This window comes from Haliotis asinina, chromosome 10 (assembly GCF_037392515.1).
Source record: "Haliotis asinina isolate JCU_RB_2024 chromosome 10, JCU_Hal_asi_v2, whole genome shotgun sequence".
Classification (NCBI taxonomy): Eukaryota; Metazoa; Mollusca; class Gastropoda; order Lepetellida; family Haliotidae; genus Haliotis; species Haliotis asinina.
Genome location: NC_090289.1, coordinates 13,572,725 through 13,588,862, shown reverse-complemented (window position 1 = coordinate 13,588,862; position 16,138 = coordinate 13,572,725). Strand labels below are relative to the sequence as shown.

Genomic DNA, 16,138 nt, shown 5'->3' with positions numbered 1-16,138 from the left:
TACTTGTGTTCTCTTTCTGTATGGGCCTGACCCGCAGTCCCCTGTATGGCGATCTACCTTCACTTGTTGGCAATATATAGCCTGTTTTAACCTTGTATTGTCCTCTATACTTGTAGATGTAATCACTAGTTTTAACTTTGAATCTGTGATAATCTAGTTACTTTACTGTCCCTCGTTGACAGTTTTTTTACGATTTACCATTAATTATTGTGCAGATATGGCTGATATATTAACTCACTCAGTCACTCTATGGGCTTGACGTTTCAGTTCATGGAATTTCTTTACGTGATTAAGCTTTGGGCACCTTAGTGGTTACAGCGTTCGCATGTTGAAGGCTCGGGTTCGATTTCCAACTGAGGTAACAATGTTTGGAGACATTTTTCTCTTTAAACCGTCGGGATATCGTGTGATATCAAATATCCCCATAAGCTGACCTTAGTGGTGATATGTTTGATATCAAAGGACACGAGAGTGAGATTCTATTCACCATCCAATATCATACTTTATTTGTCGTTCAGGAGAAATTAAAAACGAAATTTCACATGCAACAGTAGAACAACAGCACTATGTATGGTATAATGGCACACGAGCAACCCAATAGCCTGCAAAGATTACACATAAAAGTTCAAACCTGTATAAGAAACACATGACAATACGTCTTGAAAATGATGCGTATTCACGATAAAAGAAGCAAACCAGTTCGTTTTGAGATTTATGTGATTAGTGAGTGAGTAGGGTTTAACGCCGCTGTTAGCACTATTCCCGCAATATCACAGCGAAGGACACCAGACATGGGCTTCTCGTCACCTGTAAGACTTGCGTATGAATACATCAAAATGAACAAGAGTGATGGAATGGAGAACGAATGACGCCACTGCGTCATAAACACACACCAAAAAAACAAGCACAGAGCTCGAGTTATGTATATATTTAATGCATACGTTTCACCATTTCTTCTTTACAGGAAAAAACAGTGGCTTGGCCGGATTCATCCACTGAAACTTTGTCACTTGACAAAAAGATAATGCGGTGGCCATCTTTGTTTAAAGCTAAGGTAGATGAAAGTAGTACGAAAATATTGACCAATCAGCTATCAGCTCCCAACTTACCAAAAACGATATCACCGGGAGAACCCATGAGTACGTTTCAAATTTCTTAATTTGTCACATAAATTTCATTTGATCGTCAAAGGTGCACATGCCATGGGAGTTCTTTTTCTCACTTGTGAGTCTTCATCCCATGACTTTGAGTCTAATGAAGCGCCCATAAAGTGACTAAGTAATTCCAGGAGGGAATAAAACGTTAATAAAATCTCTTTCCATTAAGCAGTGTTACTTTAACCTGAATTGCGCAATACATACGGATACATGACCAGGTGAGCTGAAGTTTAGGCAAATACAGGGCAAGCTGTTACGTATTCGTTCTCGCTACATTGTGTAGGAATGATGTAACCATTGATAAATTTCTGAATAGTTTCATACCCCATGTGATGCTCGGGAGTTCAATATCACAAATTAACATTCCATTTTAGCTGGGCGTGTGGCTCTGCATCCAGTGATCGACAGCTATATTTGTTACAGTCAGTATGTGTAATCAGTCATTTCACGTAATGACTTAATGAATCAGTTATTTCCTGAAGTGCCTGTGAGCATTAGGCAATACGGGTAATAACTAAAACTCATGGTCAGGCATTTGCGAAATGACTGAAATGGTGTCAAGGCCACAAAAGTTCAGTGAAAAATATTTATTGACGCTATCATAAAAATGTTTTAGAAGCTGCACATCATTCTTTGAGCAATGTTCCAGCTACATCACGGCGGTGGACACCAGAAAGGGTGTGCACACATTGTACCAATGTGGGGAATCGAACCCAGGTCTCCGACGTGACGAGCCAACGCTTTAACCACTAGACTACTCCACCGGTCCCAATATTTAGTAATGTCTGTCTGGATATCTGCGCTAGACAACCAATGCTCTCTTTTCACAGAAGAATACTCTTCGAAAAAAGTAGGGGATAATGAACTTTCAATCTGGATAGGAACTGTAAGCGTTAACAGACGTCAACGGCAACACGGTTGTAAATCGACATGTTCACATCCTCCAACAATTTTCATACACCGCGTATTGATAACATATAAATTCATCCCACAGGACAAATATATTTATTCAAAACATTTTCTATGACATATTATATTATTACAATTTTACTTGATTTCTTGGTCCACTCTGTCGTGGATTGCTGAAAATTGATCACGATGATCGGAGACACACTTTGTCAAAATGACTTGTTTGCCAGCACGCATGACGACACGATGTATCGGCTTTGCACAACTGATGTCCTGGAAATATCACAACATAAATCTTAAATATATTTTAAATACAGAAAAATATCTATACTCAGGAAGACACAGATAATTACCACAGATAATCACTTTTTTGTGTAATCAAATAAATTTAAAAGACCACGAAATGCACGTTTTAAAATCAAATTCTTGAGATTATTCGTTGTGTATTTGCATCAGATGAACACGCACATTGAATGTAAGCTGGAAAAACATATTAAACGTTTCATTTTTTAATCTTTGTTTGGAAATGCCAGATCAAGAACGTTCACTTGCTTCATGTTGGTCAGACTGTGGTCGATGTTGAAAGAGCCTTTAATTGCTCACGACAAACAATTATTAATTTTAGTATGAGAATGCATCAAACAGGAACAATTGCGGACAGCCCATGGCCGGAGCGTCACGCGTGACGTCAATCCGTGAAGATCAGTCAATGCGATTACATCATTTTCGGAACAGATCTGTTTCTGCAACCCCAGTAAGTATGGAGATGTTTGGTGGAAGGATAATTGCATAAAGTGTCAGAAATCGAAGACAATAAAATGGACCACGTTTAACGGCTCTTCATCACCGACTTGTGTGGGGTACGAGACACTTAAGTTTCAGTCAAGACATTGATATTCGGTTCTCTCTCGATTCACATGAAGATTTGCCGACGGCTGGACTCGTGTGTAAGGTGAACGTCACGAGGTGAAGTGTGCGTCAGTGAAGTGAACAGATTTGGTAAGAAAAGCGTAATGGCTGGTATGAGGTTCGTTTTGCACACAAGGACGTTCTCCCCATGTTGTCGTTCGAGGGAACGTAAATGCTGCTCAGTACAGGGGTCAGATTTCGCAACCTGTCCTGCTTCCATTTATACAGAGACGTGGCCCAGGACTGACGTTTCAACAGGACAAACCTAGACCTCATGCAACAGTTACACAGAACTTTCTACGAAATGCCGGTATATAAGTTCTGGATTGTCGGCCGCCAAACACATTTGGGACGACCTCAATCGAAGTGTTCTCCAAGCTATGATGTTCATTTTGGAAGAGGCTTGTTTACAACTCTATAATCTAATTTTATAAACCTAGTAAAACAAATTCCGAATGTCCAGTTTTCAGTTTTGCTCAGTATATGCTGAGGAAATCTTTTATTCATCAATCACTCTTCGCCCTAAGTTGACTGCCGTGGCACACAAATGCCATTAAGATTGTATGCAAATCCTACACAATGCTATAAGAACCCCACTTAGCATTGTTTCTTTCGAAAAAGGGTCTATACTTACTCCACTGGCGGGTTTTCTTTGAGATAACTGACACACTCTTTGGTTGAGTGCCGAGTGCCATGATAACAGCTTTTGTGACACCATCCTGACTCACTCGGACAAGTCTGAAATTATTGACACATACTGAGAGAACTCCGCCCGCCCGCCCGCCCACACACGCACTTCACGTTACATGAAAGTTCGTAACCTGATCACCGCAATACTTACCTAAGCACTTGTACTTTTCACAGAACCTTAAATTTGTGTAAATATGTGTAAAAAAGGGAATGCATACTTAGTTGAACCAATTGTTTTAATCAATTGTTTTGTCTTTATTTAACATTTAGAAAAGAAAGTTGTATTTACATTTAATTTGTTTGCAGTTTTACAGATGACAGTCGATTTTTTTTGTATTTTACCTTCCTTCACTATCGACATAGAAATAATAGTCCTCGGTCCGCCCATACAGCGCACTGACTTGCTCCATGACCTTAGTCACGCCCTTGCCATCTGTGCCCGCACTGTACACTCGTCCCTCAGCAAACCAGGTCAACTTGTTGGCTGTATGACACATTTCACCAGGTATATTTTTAACGATAAGATTATGTTCCTGCTGACAAGGCACTAAAAGCCAATTATACGGTTCCATGTAGCAAGAATGTCAGATTATCTTATTATCCCGTCAGTATGGATTTGACTCCAAGTGTCTCCCTTGTTTCGCAAATTACAATATCTGTCCTTTTGATATTCACCAAGGAATTAATTGCTTATGGTGTACGTCACTTAGTGGTTTGTCCTACATGGAACTGACATGCTATGGTACACCTGAAATATTGTTAGAGGTCGTAGTTGTACGGTTCTATTGTATCGAAGAACTCTAGAAAATCGTCACTTCGATGCATCTAAATCTCTACATGTTGCAGTTGATGTTAGGTATATATATCTATAGTCATAGGCGCGTCTGACTTTCGAGAAAAATGATAATTGATAATAAGGTGAGTGAAAATGACTGAACTGTAGGGATATCCGTGTCCCTACTGGTAACATAATGCGGTTCTGCACAATGTGAAAAGGTAACATGTGACATAGAACCTTCTTCATTGATCTTCAGACCCCAGATCGCCGTATCCCGGGTGAGTAATGGAGTTCTTTTCTTCTGACCAAAACGATACATCATTATCGTGTTATGTTCGATCCAGTACATTGTGCTGAAAGATAATATACAATTTAGACCAATAGTAAATATGTTCAAAAGTAATGGTGATCGCATTCATGTCAAAACATTGATTACATGGCAGTCTCGTTTTCTCCTGACTAAGCTCCGTCCTATTGAGCAACTTAGTACAATAACCAGTCCAGAATTTTGAGACCAACTACAACTTAATAACATGTTGCGTAAACCTCGACATAACATATAGTAATAAAACCTTTTAAAGCTTAACTAAAATCAAATTGCAACTACCATTTTCTTATAAACAAGGAATTGGAATTTAGTGTGACCATAGTTGTTTGTAGTGTCTCTTTTCACTTTCACTCGAGAAAATTCGGATCGGCTGAAAAGTGGGTCATTGTCTGAATTGTTTAATGAGATTCATGGTTCGGTTTGAAGTAGATGAGTATTTATAAGGACAATGACCATAACGAATAACAGAGTGATCGGTTAATTATCTGATTTTAACATCGAGTTTTGGTCATGCAAAGCATTGCGAGTCTCTCTTTGGTCGGAATGCATATAGTTATTTAAATTTTTTCCTTATACGTTTCAGACCTGAATAAAAGCATTGATTTGTTAAAAAAGTATTTTCCTAACTATTTAAATGAATTCTACAACGTAACACTAATTTCTGTTTACGTTAGCCATCGTTCATATCTGAATAAATAATACAAAATATATTTTTGGGTGTATTTGAAACTTACAACTTTTCCTGACTGATGACAAGATCACGTGGGTTGTCCAGACCATCAAGGATGAGCATGTCAGTGTCAAGGTCAGAGATCCCTGCTCTCAACGAGCCACTGGATAGAGTGAAGAAAGCAATGCCTGATCGGCTGTCCAAGGCCAGACCCGTGATCTCCGCTGAATAATGAGGATCGTCGTGTATTTGGTTGGCACTCCTACGTCATTTCGTAAATTAGACTAGCGTGGTATTTTGACTGGTGTGATGTGTCGCCTCGTACGTTATATCGAATAAATTGCCGAATGATGGAATAGTTCACCGTTTGTGTGTTGGTCAAACTACCAATTACAAATATAATAAGAATTCTAATACACTCAAAAATAAGGTGGAAATACTGATGCAGCATTCTTTCGTGTACTGTTGACAAGGTGTCATCGTGACACAAAGGTTATGCTAACAAGATATATATGCAAGGTTTCGAAAGGCAAATAATTTAGGTGTGCCTTTATGTGTGACAGCAGGTGTGCCCATAACCTTGATGAATCTATAAACCTTAAAGCAATATAACAACTATCAGCACAAAGAGCAACCACACATTTATCACTTCCACATATACACGAAGGGGAAAATAAGGGATTATATGAAAGCACAAGTGTTCCTTTAGTTTTTTTAAGTTTCTTCACAAGCCGTGCGATACAAAGCTTGTGAAGAAACATTTATCCCATATATTTTTCCTCAGTATATTTCCAGTTTACTATTTCGAAACGCCTTGACACAGTAACGAAGCGATTTGGTTTACCAACCCTTTTGGTTTAGCAAACTGTTTCCACAAACCGCAAAACATGCACTTTTGCATCGGTCACATCTGAGTCACATATTTCTTTCGAGATATAATATAACGAATACTGCGTGGACATGTCTATTTACTGTGAATATTGAATTAAAGGTTTCATTAAAAGAATCATCGTGAGTATAATTTGTGTAATTTTAGGTGTTCCGTCACGGCATTGTGAACAGGTTTCATCACCATGACATTTCGATCACAGTAAGTTATTAAGGAACAACAACCTTGTTAACAGGTAAGAAATGCTATTCAACAACTACTCCTTGATCAACATCATTCAGCTCTGGAGCACCATCTTTGTCCCAATACCTACCGTCCAACGTCATCAACAACTTTGGCTGGCTGCCATCCCACTTGATTTTCCTGATAGTGGCAGGCGATTCGGTACAGTAGTAGATAAAGTCGTCACTGTAGGCGTGGAGAGACACACTACCAGTGGCTATGGACAGGCCAAGGCGCTTCTGGTCAAGTCGGTTTATGTGAAGTTTGGTCAACGTGTTCTGGCCATTGGTCATTAGGATGTACTGATCCAACCGTTCATACGCTGTGGCACAGATGATGACAGTGATTATGAATAATTTAACCCGATAAACCCGGACAAGACGTAGCAACTCAGATTAATGATGTTACAGGCCAATGCTAATTCGTTCGCCAAAGATAACTTATCACTTGTTGTTTAAATTGACCACAGTCTGGATATATATTCCTTATTTAAAAAATAGTGACTATTGGATTTATGGATGAAGATTGATAAAATGCAAATGATGGAGACAAGGAGGAAACAGATGATCACTTGGCATTGACTTGTGGTATGCATGCACAATGGTTTATCCCCTGCTGTTTTGAATGGAACATTTTCTCTAGAGGCATGTACGTGATATGTTTGAGTATACTGAAGATTAAAGAGTGACTTAAATGTAATCAGGGATCATACCACACCAAAGAGACATAAATCTTGACCTTCCATCAACAATGTACTCTTATTCTGATTAAAGTCCAATGACCAGCGTCTGCAGTGCTCCACATCGAAAAACTACATTCAAAGTCTAAAGACATCAATACGTAAACTAAGAAGCAATTGTAAACATAATGTATACTATCACCTTTATTGAAATGTAAGGTGAGTAGACCTGTTTTAATACGGCATCTTACTGTTTCAGGGGTCCGGGACACATTTAAAGGGATTCATATCATACATGCAATGCTATTATTTAATTTGTCTTTTATGTGTTACAATATATCGCCACCTTTACATGACGCTTGGGACGATGCCCCAATCAAGGATGTTGTGGAGAAGCCAGGACAGGGCTTGCAGTCCATCTGTCCCTCTTGGTCCTGGTAGAACCCTTGAGAACAGGAATGACACATCTTGGCGGAAAAGAAGGTCCCAGGTGCGCATTTAACTGAAAGATGGAAATAGTGGTGAACATAGAGAATACAAATGAAGACAACTGAATCTAAAATAACAACCAGGAAGTGTCGACGAATCAAGAAGAAAGGGTTGAAGTTGCTCTGATTCGGTCAGTTCCAGCAAAGACTTCTAACTTCAGTAACTGACCCGGTAATCAATAATCACGTATTGTCTTGAAATTTGGTTAACGGTATTGTGGTGGCATTATTTCTGGGAGTTACGATCGTACTCCTTGCGAAAAATATAGCTGGTATCACATTTAACGATGTGAGATAAAATATGACCTTTTGTTTTTGTTACGTAGGGTAACTAGGAGGAGCCATGGTGTTCATGGAGTTGAGAATGTGTACTGACTGACAAGTTGAATGTTTGCCAGTACTTCTGTATTTTAAATGAAGAATAAATCTTGGAATTTGTACAGTTCTGTATGTGACCAGTCTCTGATACGAGTCGGATTGCGACGTGTAACATAAGCATAACATTTCGAATTCGAAATCGTTTTTGTCATGAACTATATTTTTACCTCCATGAATACATAACATTAAGTATACTGTTGATTGACAAATGTTTACCGTTTGGCCAACGCAAAGTCAACGATATTATTAATACTACCGGCAAAAATGTGGATGTTCATTCAGGTCAGAGACTATCCAAGTCAGAGCAGTGTGAAAAACAAAATAACAAAATGAAAAGAGCTTTACTGTTTAAACAAACAAGCATTTTCTAAAGAACATGACAACGTATCTATATAACTTCAACCTGACAGCCAAGTTTACCACAGAATAAACCACCAGGAGCTGAACCATCTGGACACGTCACTTCCTGTTCCGTTACCACGTGTGGTGCGTCTTCTCCTTCGCCCAGTTTGAAGGCCGAATATTTCCCTCTCCTTATTTCCCAGTTGGATTTGTCCAGGTCATGCCAGGCTGACAGCAACCTGCCAAACTCGCCACTCACTGTTAATGTGATGTTCAAAGTTACAGGTTTGATATTTTCAACGTGCAAGTTAAAGCTTGCAGCTTCTAGATTGCGATATACAAGTACCTTGCTTTCCAAGAGTAGAAATATGCATCAAATCAAATTAAGACGTTTTATGTAAGGTGAAGTTCCTTATAGTGTCACACAAATAGTTGTTCTTATGTAAACGCATACCTGTCAGATCTTACACAAAGAATATTTAAGCATTTGGTTTCCTCAATAGTACACTCTTAAGAGATCCTTTGACTGAAACAGGTCTAATACATACTCCTTACAGTGCACAAGATATATTGATATATAATGCAAAACTAATTAACATGATAAATTTCTTTGAGGAGGTCCTCTTTATAAGAACAGAGTAACTTATCATTGGATTGATTGCTATAATATGGTGGCACAGACCGTTCTCTGCATGTCTTTTAATGAGGACATAACATAAGGAAGTGAAGTCAACCTTCAACAGGTCAGTCATTACACTTCAAGCGTAACAGTTGATTGTCATCTTTCAAACATTTAGAACGTTGACTATGTCGACTTCATGTATGCAATGCACAATAAAATATTTAATATACTCCTAAGGGATCCTTTGCCTGAAACAGTTCTAATGCATACTTCTTATAACTCAGACAGAACTCACATATATATTTGTATACAAGGCATGGTTACTTAACATAGTAAATTTAGACTAGGTTTCATTGATTTATGTAAATGTCTGGAAAGACATCCTACAACTGTGCCCATTATCGCCGACATAAACAGTGATAGGATCAGGGACAGAACAGGTACCAAGTATCAGAATTATTGCTGATCAGGATGAGTTGGGTGTTTGCAAACAGAGTTCTATAGTTTGTCCCATGCTATCAACCACTGGTTTGCGAGACTAAGTTTGGATTATAGGTGGAAGTTTTATGACTCTGACATAAACAGAATCCATTCACTGCACTTCTTTAAGAATAAGTTACCTTGTCCAACGATACCCAATTTAGTCACATTAGCTGGATAAACAAATTGGTTGTGGATTATTATTGTAAATGTAATGATAGATTTCCATTATATCGTTGATCAACCGATACTGGCCATTAAAATACGAAACAATGAATACACTAACACACAGCTTCTTTGGAATAGAAGTAAAGGTTGTGAAGTCTTACGAATCTCACCTCGCGTTGCCCTTGACCTGTTAGATCGTGAATACAGAAGGACCTCCAGTCCCTGCACCTGCACTCCCAGCTCTCGGTCATCAGGGTTGCCAGTCTCAGTGTGTTCCTCCGGAGTGGTATCGGGGTTGCCAGAGGCATTAGTGTTTTCATCCTGGAGAACTTGCCATGTGTTGAACAGCTGGCCGAAACTTGGCACTTAAACGCAGATATATACACCTACTCGATTAAGAAACTACCATAAGACAAAATTACAAAAAAAGTTCGTAATATTGAAACAGATATTGCCATAGGTACAATTAATGACAAAAATCAGTGAAAATTTGTGAATGCTTAACAAAACTTTACACCAAAACGCACCTGTTCACATGCACAATATTTGCGCATGCTTTGTCGTCAAATTCATGCATACACCTCGTGCAATTCATCTGCACAAGGAATGAAGTTGGTTCTACCAAGTTAGCTATAGAAATCTTCGATGTATCCATATATATAAACATAACATTTAGTGAATGTTTTAATTGACTCTAAACTTTTGACGGGACATATATTCCCCAGGCTTCTGATCAACAGATTTGTAAAGTGACGACCTGTCGTATCGTTTTGTGGATCGGGATCCTGAGTGAATTAAATTCAGCCTCCGTGGAGGGATTTTCCTACAGATGACCGACTTTAGATATTCAGTGATAACCCTTAACTACATTATACAGGCATACAGACGGTTTACACCTTACTGTCATCAGTTTGAAGAACATCCGACAGGTTGAGAGGCGCGGGTTGGACATCAGACAGCAGGTTGATCTGTCCAAATCTCTTCCCACCATACTTCTTACAAACAACTGTGTTCCCATCACAAGCCTTAACTTTCACGTCGTGTCTGCACCGTTTGTTTTTCACACAGTCAAAACTGGAGCCGACCTTTAGAAGATGGTCCCTAGCGTTGTTGACGCTCATTTCCGTCTGAAGTAGGACTGAGTACTTGACACCAATAGTCCAGGGAGTCTGTGGAGCTGACAGAGAGAAATAGGAATGTGAGTAAAGGCATGAGCTGGCCATAGCTTGGTTCCATGTATCAGCTCCACCATGTGTCAGCTTATTATAGTGAGTATAATTTCACGCTGCTTTTAGCAATTTTCGAGCAATATCACGGCGGAAAACACCACACATTGCCTTCGGACATTGTACCCATGTGATGAAACGAAAGTCTTCAGCGTGAGAAGCGGACGCTGTAACCAATGGGCCACCCCACCGATCTTGCGTATTGAAAGAGAAAGACGCTCATGGTGCTGACGAACCATTCATATTTAGGGTGTATTCGGGATTCCAGCCCACAATAAGGGGATCTTGGCCATCGGACGCAACTATGCACAGAACTGCACTTGAAACAGGGCCAGCAACATAGAAAACAAAATTATATACTTACCATGTATGTCAATACATTATATGTTCAGGTTATGGGCTTTAGATTATGTTTATCAAACAGCGATGTACATTATCGTTAAACACGACTGTTGTCCAGATTATGTGTACTGTATTTGCTAAGTATTTTGGCTAAATACGTTTTTCAATCTTGCATGTACATTCCTTGGGAGGATAGTCTGGTGCATACAGCGTCATGTAGGCGACTTAGTTCAACAAGTCTGTACATGTCTACCAAGGGTGATGTCCATTTGTATGTTCCAGCTCCATTACATAGCCGGAAACATACGGTTCACCTATATAAGAAACAAACCCGTTTAGACAGATTCTTCTACAGAGTACTTGGTTTCAAGATGTAGGTGTTCACCTGTGCAAGACTGAGTCAGCATATCGGGTTCCCATTCACCCAGCTTGCAGGTGTAGTTGACGGGCTCCTCCGTGAACACCAATCCTTTGACGCAGTGGATGGTGCAGGTGATGTTGTCACCATCTTTTGTGCATGATGACGACACCCCACGTCCGAGTTGCAAGTCTCCTTCTCGACAATCTGGAAATACGATCATTTATGTATTACATTTTTATGGAGACTCTGCATTCATCTGAAAATGTAAATCCGTGTTTTAATCGACTAAAAATACATACAAATGTAATGTCTGTTAATTTCAGTCTGGCACTATGGTCATGAAATGTCATTCTCTTTCCACTGGGGTTACCTGTCATATCTTCCTATGAACGTTCGCAGGAAGATATGACAATTCACCTCTGTGGGAACTGAGGTTACCAGTCATATCTTCCTATGAACTTTCGCAGGAAGATATGACAATTAACCTCTGAGGGAACTGGGGTTATCTGTCATATCTTCCTATGAACGTTCGCAGGAAGATATGACAATTCACCTCTGTGGGAACTGAGGTTACCTGTCATATCTTCCTATGAACGTTCGCAGGAAGATATGACAATTAACCTCTGAGGGAACTGGGGTTATCTGTCATATCTTCCTATGAACGTTCGCAGGAAGATATGACAAATAACCTCTGAGGGAACAGAATGACAAACATGCCCATAATGTGGTGACGAGTGGTCATGTGCATAGAGCTCAGATCACAAATCAGTTGAAGTGAAGAAACGTCGGGCTCGAACAGTCCTTGGATGGGTGAGCTTGATTCCTGAGAGTTTCTAAAACTTCGGTCCTGCCCACAACGAAGCGCATGTGATACATGTGGTCTCACCTTAGGCAAGTGAGTTTGTTCAAAATATCCTCTGTTTACCCAGCACAAAATGGATACCCGGTAAGATTTAGTGACTATGTGACTAGATTCATGTGACTATGACCTTCTAAAGCCTAAGAGGCAGCTTGGATTATCCAGGAGCTAGTTTCACAAAGCAACTTTTACTAAGGTTAACCTTAACTCAGATTCTTTAACATGGCACTAAGGTGTGCAGATTTTGGTTTGCCAGAAACATAAGACCTGATAAGGTTTATAATTGTTAGTACCACACCCATGCTGGTGGATATTACCAATGTGGTCAACGTATGATACCTTTGGCACTTGAGGCTTTCCTTTATTTAAGGACACGTGAAGATCCGGGTTAGAATTGGTCTTCATCAACCCATGCTTGTGACATGAGACTAACGGGATCTAGTGGTCAGGCTCCCTGACCTATTGACACATGTCCTCATATGCCATTTGCGTATGTAGCGGCTACAAAGTCTTCCGAGTCCCGTGCTGGGATTCGAACGACGGACCTTCTGATCCGAAGTCGGACGCCTTGTCCACATGACCAAAGAGGTTAACCCCGTCAGCACGCTGACAAGGTAAGGATGTCATCTTTTGGATGACTCCACGATCTGCTACTCGTAGATCGATTATTTACAGACCGACGACATATGACTGAATAATGGTGAGTAGAACTAAACTCACTCACTCATTCATTCATGAGGCGTTACACCAAACTGTCTCACTCATTACAATAAGACTCTGACCATGCGTTATGACAGACAGAATTCACCTGGACAGGCTTCAAGTTGGCATACTTTGCTCTGTGTGTCCTTGCCTTCACAGAGCACCCCAGCGTCTTCAGAGATACAGAACCGCCGCCGGACTCTGAACCCAGCGCCACAGGTCTTGGAACACTCTTCCCAGTCACCCCATTCGGCCCACTCCTGCTCAACTACAACATCGGAAATGATGAATAGGTACATCATATGACAGCGGATGACTTGCATCAGTAAACCGTATCACTGACAAAAGACGTAAATCGGTTAGTCAAATCATATTTCTGTGTTGACTGATTTGAATGAATAAAAAACCCAAACCTTCTGTGTGGAACATGATGTTGGAAAATCCTTAGACCTGAGCTGATTGACTGGGTTAAACAAAGTTTATGGGAATCTATCAGTTTTCTACAGCAAGGGCACTAAGCCCATATGTCATTTTTTCCGGGTAAGTACGATTGGTTGAAAAGCCTTATATTTAGGTAGTATCGTCATCATTAAACTGTTTATAGATATGTATCAGGGGTATTTTTCCAGCCATTAAACTGATTGTTGTAAAACCCCTATTTACGTTGCAGTCTTTCCGGAATTTCCAATTGATTCATGTCCTATAACCTACTAATATTTAACACTTATAATGTGCAACTTTACCTTACAAAATACGGAACATAATAGAAATCGAAAGTAGAATGAGGAAAAGGGGCTTGGCAAATATGTGAGATTGATGCGAATAGAAAAACATTTAAAAAATTCGACGTCTTTATTAGTCAAAATATCCAACGCAGTTACTTCGCCTTTAAGACGATTCTATAACTGACTTGTGTTTTCTTGACACAGCATTCCAGTTGTATTGCCAGGACACAAACATCTGTAACCGCCTGTCGTATCCGATAAGCAAGTAGATCCCGAGCTGCACTGGTTTTCTATGCAGTAATCAGGGGCTTGCTTGCATCTGTCTCCAGAATAGCCTCCCTTACATACACACCGGAAGCTGCTAGTGGTTGGGACACAAATATGGTCGCCACACGGCTTTTCTTTGCAGGCATCATTTTCTGCAACAGTGGTGAAGACACGACATACGTAATTCAATTTCAAGAGTTTGGCAGTTGAAAATCGAAATACATATATAAATTAAATTAAGATAATCTGATTGCAAATTAACATCGTCCGTCATGGTGTATGAAATTGCAGAGACTACGTGCTCCATATGCGCACGGCGATAAGAATATGCGTATTTAAGAATGAAATGTATGTTACACTTCCTGTTCCTAATTTATTCTTATATTTGAGTGAAATAACAACCAGAAAACAGGAAAGTGAGGAAATGACCGACCATATATATGTTTGGGTGGGGCATTGTCCGAGTGGGGAAATGGTACATAGGGAATTGACTGGGTGGGGAAATGACAGACCAGATAATATGTTTGGGTGGGGCATTGTCCGAGTGGGAAAATACCTACCAGATATATGTTTGGGTGGGGCATTGTCCGGGTGGGGAAATGGTAAATAGGGAATTGATTTTGCGGGGAAATGACCGGGTGGGTGAAATGACTGGATCGCATGCAATATACTGACGGAGGCAGGTTGAGGGCGTGACCTCGAAGACCCTGTCAAGCCTAGTGAAGTTGAGACCATGTAGTGAAAACAGTGTGCTGTTGAGACTTGCTTCACATGACGTCGAAAGCAACTTGACTACAGACAGATCAGATGATGGAATCACGTTGAGATTCTGGATGAGTGCGTCTGAAAAACACGTTTTATGTGAGTGAGCGAAACGTTGTATATGTCCTTGAGCGATAATAAAAAATACCGTCATGGAAATCAGTGAAAGATTAACAACAACAGCTACTACTACTACTACTGCTGCTGCTGCTGTTGCTGTTGCTGCTGCTGCTACTACTACTACTGCTGCTGCTGCTACTACTACTACTTCTACTAGGTGATAGTAGTAGTAGCAGGGAATATTTGAGTGTAACAACAACCAGAAAACAGGAAAGTGATTAATTACACACACACACACACACACACACACACACACACACACACACACACACACACACACACACACACACACACACACACACACACACACACACACACACACACATATATATATATATATGGATGGGGCATTGACCGGGTGGGGAAATGACAGTAGTAGTTGTTGTTGCTGTTGATGATGATGATGATAATTCGACTACTTCTGAAAATGATCAGAGTATCTTTGCATTGCAAGTGTTAGTTTATAACTTTTATTCACGTTATTGCTGCAATAGGTCCGAGTCCAGTGATTGTTATTCATATATTGAAGTAACGAAGTCCTTTACGTGAATCCAACATCGTAGTAATTTCAAGCTTGTGATGATGAGTGTATATTCAGCTCTTCACACATGATAGATCATTGGTTACATCTTACATGTAACGAAGAGAACACTGACGACGAAACTTACAGACTTCATTTTCTAGGTTGATAGTCAGACTTGCTCCTCGTGGAAGTGGACATTTCAAAATCGAGGGCCTTTGATGCCGCACTTGGCGGCCATCTTGAAACACGTGCACTGAGTTCATGTTCCATGAAAGTGCCACGTGACTCCAGGTTTGATTTAAGCCTTCGTCGACACGGATAACGTCACTGGAAACAAGGACAACAAGAATGTGACAAAAAGGGAAACTCTATACAGCCCGCCCATCCTAGATAAAGACTATCCCGTGTTATTCCACAGGTGAGACCCGAGAAGATCCGGATTAGAAATGGTCTTCACAACCCATGTTTAGAGGCGACTACCGTGATCGGATAGTTAGCTTGCTGACTCGGTTGAGACATGACATCGTATCCCAATTGCACCA

The 16,138-nt window shown here is 40.1% G+C and overlaps 1 protein-coding gene across 1 annotated transcript in view; it reads right to left on the bottom strand.

Moving 5' to 3' along the window:
• Window positions 1-2,250: 2,250 nt before the first annotated feature.
• The window catches only part of LOC137297916 (sushi, von Willebrand factor type A, EGF and pentraxin domain-containing protein 1-like), a 28,261-nt gene continuing 14,373 nt past the window's right edge, over window positions 2,251-16,138 (bottom strand). Inside the window, exons 14-28 of the mRNA XM_067829908.1 lie at window positions 15,742-15,923; window positions 14,867-15,034; window positions 14,110-14,343; window positions 13,306-13,467; window positions 11,663-11,842; window positions 10,611-10,886; window positions 9,880-10,074; window positions 8,518-8,697; window positions 7,578-7,733; window positions 6,644-6,874; window positions 5,506-5,665; window positions 4,681-4,796; window positions 4,008-4,149; window positions 3,610-3,713; window positions 2,251-2,339 (exon numbers count right to left, since the gene is read on the bottom strand). Of these exons, the coding sequence (XP_067686009.1) occupies window positions 2,251-2,339; window positions 3,610-3,713; window positions 4,008-4,149; window positions 4,681-4,796; window positions 5,506-5,665; window positions 6,644-6,874; window positions 7,578-7,733; window positions 8,518-8,697; window positions 9,880-10,074; window positions 10,611-10,886; window positions 11,663-11,842; window positions 13,306-13,467; window positions 14,110-14,343; window positions 14,867-15,034; window positions 15,742-15,923 (2,575 nt within the window). The remainder of the gene's footprint in view (window positions 2,340-3,609; window positions 3,714-4,007; window positions 4,150-4,680; window positions 4,797-5,505; window positions 5,666-6,643; window positions 6,875-7,577; window positions 7,734-8,517; window positions 8,698-9,879; window positions 10,075-10,610; window positions 10,887-11,662; window positions 11,843-13,305; window positions 13,468-14,109; window positions 14,344-14,866; window positions 15,035-15,741; window positions 15,924-16,138) is intronic.